We start from the raw sequence: 6,000 nt of genomic DNA, 5'->3' as shown, positions 1-6,000 counted from the left end.
CAGTAGAAGTGCTATATGTGTAAACTGTTGATTAGCTCAGTCACGCTAATCCCTGATGTAATGTGGCAATCAGAAGAACATAAAGTTTGCTTCATATACTGGTGAAGAGCTATTACTGAAGCTATACACGTCCACATGCCCTATATACTTGCACCTGAGACAGACGGTAAGGAGATTACAATTGCACCTCTTTCAATTTAGTTACTTGGTATAAAATGAAGGTCTGACTAGATGACACAGCTTAAAAATAAAGTTACTGTAACACATGAATGAGCAAGACAAAATGTGTATGTATACACAAACACAGACAGGTTTAGTAACTACTAGAAATAGAAAACAGGATTAAACTGAGATTTGTTCCATGCTGTTGCCTCCTTCTTGATCTCTAAACTAGGTTCTATTTTAACCTCATCTGTAAGAATGCCTGACAGCTGCAAACTATTTAATCTCATTTTCCACTTTCATTTATATTTATTTTTCACCATTTCAGGCTGTTGACTATTCTTTACATGCTATTGCAATTATTTGATATATGGGTATAGAAGGACACTAAAAATACACTTTCCAGAAGTTCTATTATTTGCTTTCGACTAAAATTATTTTTGCCTCATATTTAACTCTTAGTATTTTTTTTTTATTGATCCACAGCAGATTTTTCAGGATTTCTAGACACTACTGAAATACAGTAATCTTTTCCTTACCCGTAAGTGGATCAGTTGGTCTGAGCTTACATGGTGTAGCTGCCAGCAGCACTGAGCCCTTCACACAGCAGGTATGCACTCGCACCAAAACCTGCCTTGGCACACTGTAGTGTGCTTCTTTTCTAAACAAGGCTAAGTTGCATGAACCATATATACCCTTAATTTTAAGCCTCCATGCTCTGTATTAGTCATGTTTTCCTCACCTTATCCCTCCATTATTCCAGATAATTAAAGGTGACTGCAAACAGGGGCTGTCTTTGTGCATGCATCAGAATCCTGAACTCCTGGAGGAGGTTAAACAGCTCACTCTATTTGGTCCCAGCAGTAAAGCCTAAGCATTTATAAAGTAAGTAGTAGTATCTGGTCTATTTTCATCCACTAGTTTTCATTCAAACAGGAATTCACTGGTAGCCATCCAAAGTTGACCAATAAAACAGGATTTTTCTTTTCTCCTGTTCTCAGAATAGCCCTGAAGCATCACCATGTTAAAACCAACAGGCTCACATCTGCCCCAGCTACCTATCTGCAATATAGTTTGTAGTGCTTAAGTAATTAGATCTTAAATAGTAAACCAGAAACTTTATTTCTTTTATTTTTCTAGTGCATTTAAAAATAACAACATACAAAAAGGTTGGAAGAAAATCCTTCTCTGCTTATACTGTTGCTGTAAGGCTCTGTGGCTAACCACATCTCTCACCTAGTGGAATTTTAGCACTGTGGAGTCCAAACAGTTGAGTGTTTCAGGTTACATTAGTTTTCAGTTCTGGCGTATGCTTTAAGTTTCCCACTTCCTTCTTCAGGACGTTAAGTAAAGTTCTAGAACTATCCAAAATCTTCATGTAAGCAGCTTCGGTTTCAGCAAGAATTTTATCAAGCTCATTCCGTGAAGCTACCTTTTGGGCCAGGTTTTCACAGACACGCTCCAGTTCTTCATTCAGGACTTGTATTTCGTGCTGGAGTTTGTTTTTTTCTTCTTCTGCTTGCTGGATTTCTTTGGTCAGCTCTTCTTTTTGCATACACAAGTCTTCAATGCATTTCACTAGCTCGTTATTGTAACCTTGAAGAGCAGCTCCCTGCTGAGTCATCCTTCAGCCCCGTCCCTGAGCTCAGCCACTGCTCCTGTTAGTCCGCTCTCTGGAACAGCCTTCCGCGCTCTAAAACACAAAACCAACAGCCACAACAAGAACAAAATAAACATTATTTAAGACTTACCATGAGTTATACTACGCTAGCAGAGGCAGAGCCACAGGGAAAGATGCTCCGTGTAAGCTTAACATGTTCTCTTATTTGTGCCACGTACCTTCCTTTTTCAGGATAAGGGCAGCACAGAATTCGGCACCTACACTATACCCTTACTGAACCCGGCCTTTCCTACGGTACCCTCAGGACAACGCTCAACTCTGGTATCAAAATATCTGTATCATAGTATCTTAATACCATTCCGAATAGATGACGATTTGTACCTCAGACTTCGAGGGTTTGGTCAGGAATAACCCAGGGCACCTTTCCCAGGAACAGGCACCAGCAGCGGCGGCATCCACTCGGCCTCTGATGAGGGGGTTCTTCATCAGAACCTGAGCACAGGCCCCGCTTCATTCACAGAGCCTGAAGTCCCCTGAAGCAAACCAACCTGGCCCTGTCGGGGCTCCGGGATTACAATTTGACACGCGGAGGAGCATTTGGTCGCCGGAGGCGGCCGTTAGTGCCCGTTAGCGCCCCTCACTCGCCGCCCCCCACCCGGCAACAGTTTCACCGCGCCCAGGCCCCTCTGCCGCCAGCGCCTCGCTGCCTCAAAGGCCTGTGCTGCGGCAGCTTTGGCGGCTTTTCTCTGGGGGCCGGGAGCCGAGTCCCGTCACCGCGAGTCTGGACAACGTGGGGCCGCTACGGTAACCGGGCGACAGGGCCTGACCAGCGCGACGGCCGCCACCATCGCCTCCCCAGGGACATTTTAACAACCTCTTCACCACCGAACGCTTCCTCGCAGAAAACAAGACGCACACAAAATGGCTCCTGCCGCTACATCAAGTTCCCGGACGGAAAGAGAGAAGCGAGTAGGTAAGACAAAGCCTTCCCCTTCCTATCCCGCGGTCGGGCGCCTCTGCCCCCGCCCCACCGCTTACTCTCGCAATTCCCCCTATTGCCCCCACCTGCCTGGTATTCCCGCCCCGTCGGCTCTCCCCTCGACCCGTGCCGGCCGCGGGGGAAAGCAAGGCGCGGTGCTACCAGCAGCGCGCTCCCGTCGGCCAATCAGCCGGGCGCGCCCGGCCCATGGCGACTCCGACCGGCAATACCTCTGAGCCACTGGGTGAGGGGTCACGGAAATACCCGAACGTTTACGAACGAGGCGCCACCCCAACGGGAGCGTGGAAACACTTCTACGGAAATAACCGATGTTCTCCGAAGACAGGTAGCGTTCGGGAGTGGAGGACGAGGTGGGCCGGCCGGTGGGAGGCAATAGGGTTACGGAACGAGCCGATGTTTGCCGAAGGGAGAGATTGAAGGGCGTTGGGCTTGGCGTAGGCAGCCGATGTTTCCCGAAGGCAGAGTCGCCCGAGAGCAAAGGGGACAGAGGGGACGGAGCGTGTCGGAAAGAGCCGAAAAGAGCCGACGTTAACCGAGCGCAGCGTCGCTCGAGTTTCCCGGATGTAGTTGGAGGAGCGGCGGCGGCGGCGGCGAGCGCAGCGGGGGGAGGAGGCGGCCGCGGCGGCAGCAGCAGCGGTGGTGGCGGCGGCAGCGGAGTCGGTGGTCCCGGAGTGCTTCAGCGCGCGCGGGGCCGAGTTCCTGGCGTCTCTTCCTCTCGCTGTTGGCGGAGGAGATGGGCCCGTGAGCGCTGCTCCCAGCCGAGCTGCCTGAGCCGCCCCCTCCCTCCCTTCCCCTCTCCCTGCCCCCGGTCGGCGGCGAGGCGGAGCGCTGCCTCCCCCTCCTCCCCCCTCGGCGCCTGTGGCCCGGCCGCGGCCGTCCCCTCCTGGTCCCCTCACACTCACACACACAGGCCGGGCATTGATGGTAATGTATGCGAGGAAACAGCAGAGACTCAGTGATGGGTAAATCCCTTCCTCCTTCTCTGGCCCCTGGCCCCGCGGGGTCTCCCCCTCCCCTCCGCCATGTTTGGGCCCCCTTCCCCGGCGGCCGGTAACGGTTGTTCGCTAACGTCTCTCTCTTTCTCTTGCTTTCTCTCTAGCTGTCACGACCGCAGGGGGGACTCGCAGCCCTACCAGGTACCTGAAGCGCCGGCCGCTAGGCCCAGGAGGAGGAGCAGGGGAGGAGAAGGGGTGGGGGGGGAGCGAGCGAGCGAGCTACTCCAGCGGAGGCTTCGGCTGCCGCCGCAGGCCGCGGTGCAATAGGCGCTTCGGTCCTGGCCCTCGGCGCCGTTTCAGGCTCGGGGGGAGCGGAAGGGGGTGCGGCGGCGGCCGCGCGCGGAGGAAACGGTACTCGGAGGCTCGTCTGAGGCCTGTGGGGCCGGAGCGAGGAAGAGAGGCCTAGTGCGACCGGTGTAGGGCTTGGGCCTAGTTGTCGGGAAGGGAACCGTACGAGGGGCGGGAGAGCGACCCGGGGTCACTTGGCGTGGAGTGGAGATCCAGGGGGAGGTGAGTGTTTTCCTTTTAAAAACAAAAGACGTCTTGTTCTTCCCCCACCCCCTTCTCCAAGTCCTTTCTTCTCCCCAAAACTGCTGCTGTGGACTGTAACCTGAGCAGGGTATGGTTTTAGACCCTGGGTAACTGGGGTTGCCAGTAAGGCTTAATTTCTGCACTTACCAGCTGCTAGGCATGTTCAGAAACCATCAAATCTTTAAGCTGCTGACAATAACCTAATTTCTTATAAGGTGGACACTGTAGACCACTCCTGTGTCTAGTGAAAAATCCTCAGTTTTCAAGGTGTCAGTCTGGGGAATGCTACATATTGTGATACTGCTCTCCCCGGGGCATGGAATTGAACTGGTTTCTTACATTTCTCTGTATTTACATCACTGAAGTGTAAACTGACAGTCCAAGGCAGCTGTCAGTGACAGTTCATGTAAGTGTAAACACTTTCCCCTTGGAAGCTCACACTGCAGAATAAAGCTGGTTAAAGTGAGGCAAAATATGTAGGTTTTGATAAATATTTCAAAATTGCTAGTATGAAATGAATACTTCAGAATGAACATGTGCAGATGCTACATGTTTTTGGCCCCTAAAATTCTTCTTTGTTTTTACTACCTCTGCTACAGGGTTGGTAGTATTGAAAAAGCATTTCAGAAGTTCAAGGCAGCAGTAAAACTGAGTGGCCTTGGCTAAAATATAAAGGACATACTCAAAATTTACATTTCCAGTGTAATTTCTTTTTATATTAATAGCAAGTGGAGACTTGTGCTTCTTCCAGAAGTCCAGGGGTACTTTGGCCCATTTGCTCCTGAGAGTGTGTAGTCTGTCAGTGAAAAGACAGAGAAATTAGTTTTTTCTTACCAGCAAATGTTATATTGGAGGTAATGGTGGGAGAAAATGGTTTGAGTTCTAATTACAGAACTTGCTGGTTTAATGTAGGCAGTTAAAATTAGGCTAGTGCTGTGTTTGGGTTTTTTTAAATAAGACATGAAAATTAATTAAAAAGTGTTCTGGAAAGTGATCTAATATTTAGAAAGAACATTTTAACAGGAGTTTTGTAACTTTGTAGCTAATATAAATGCCTGTTTTGTTGTGCTCTGTTACAGGCTCTTAAGTATTCATCCAAGAGTCACCCCGGTGGTGGTGGTGATCACCGTCATGACAAGATGCGAGACGCCACAGATCCTTCACCACCAAATAAAATGTTACGGCGCTCTGATAGCCCTGAAAACAAATATGGTGACAACACAGGGCACAGTAAAGCAAAAAGTGTGCATACACACAGAGTTAGAGAGAGGGATGGTGGTGAGTTATCTTTAATCATTTTTATTTAAGCAATCACTAGTTTCTCATAAATACTACAATTTAGCAGTTATCACTCAGGTGATGAGAGTGTTAGACTAAATGTGCTTTTTACCATGCTTTGAAGACTGCAGTTAAATGAAAATGCAAGTTTCATTGGAAGCAATTATGCATGCATTGTAACACCTATTAATTTTCTTACTTCTACAGGTATGGTATTTTTCCTTAAAACCACAAATATGAAATAAACTTTTCTTATTCTTACAACTGGTGTGTCTCACTTTAGACATACTGCAACACTTGATAACTGGAAATAGCATTCTGGAAGTTTTGCTAGTAGTAAATAGTAGCTCTTTTAGAGACTGTTTTTTCCATAACTTGGTGTATTGTAGTGCTATACTGTGTAGTTAAGTGCT

The 6,000-nt window shown here is 48.7% G+C and overlaps 2 protein-coding genes across 7 annotated transcripts in view; one reads left to right on the top strand and one right to left on the bottom strand.

Moving 5' to 3' along the window:
- Nucleotides 1-1,265: 1,265 nt before the first annotated feature.
- Nucleotides 1,266-3,182, bottom strand: LOC137444903 (microtubule nucleation factor SSNA1-like). 5 transcript variants are annotated; one of them, XM_068146039.1, is made up of 2 exons: nucleotides 2,993-3,182; nucleotides 1,266-1,855 (listed from the first exon to the last, which is right to left on the bottom strand). In XM_068146039.1, exon 2 carries the CDS (start codon nucleotides 1,784-1,786, stop codon nucleotides 1,442-1,444), a length of 345 nt encoding a protein of 114 aa, XP_068002140.1. In that variant the 5' UTR covers nucleotides 1,787-1,855; nucleotides 2,993-3,182; the 3' UTR covers nucleotides 1,266-1,441. The 5 variants fall into 5 exon arrangements, with proteins under 5 accessions (XP_068002140.1, XP_068002137.1, XP_068002138.1 ...); XM_068146036.1 differs by lacking the exon at nucleotides 2,993-3,182 and adding an exon at nucleotides 2,849-2,986; XM_068146037.1 differs by lacking the exon at nucleotides 2,993-3,182 and adding an exon at nucleotides 2,853-2,986.
- Nucleotides 3,183-3,506: 324 nt separating this feature from the next.
- Nucleotides 3,507-6,000, top strand: part of WAC (WW domain containing adaptor with coiled-coil) — a 51,995-nt gene continuing 49,501 nt past the window's right edge. The window contains exons 1-3 of one of the 2 annotated variants that reach the window (XM_068146034.1): nucleotides 3,507-3,745; nucleotides 3,883-3,919; nucleotides 5,389-5,587. In XM_068146034.1, coding sequence (XP_068002135.1) covers nucleotides 3,705-3,745; nucleotides 3,883-3,919; nucleotides 5,389-5,587 — 277 coding nt within the window. In that variant the 5' untranslated portion in view covers nucleotides 3,507-3,704. Of the gene's footprint in view, nucleotides 3,746-3,882; nucleotides 3,920-4,027; nucleotides 4,289-5,388; nucleotides 5,588-6,000 lie in introns of those variants that run through there. The other variant, XM_068146035.1, reaches the window with a different exon arrangement.

Source organism: Melanerpes formicivorus, unplaced genomic scaffold (assembly GCF_026170545.1).
Source record: "Melanerpes formicivorus ecotype bairdi unplaced genomic scaffold, bMelFor1.0.p_v2 SCAF_13, whole genome shotgun sequence".
NCBI lineage: Eukaryota > Metazoa > Chordata > Aves > Piciformes > Picidae > Melanerpes > Melanerpes formicivorus.
Note: the sequence above shows the minus strand (reverse complement) of the source record. Positions and strands in the feature narration are given on the sequence as shown.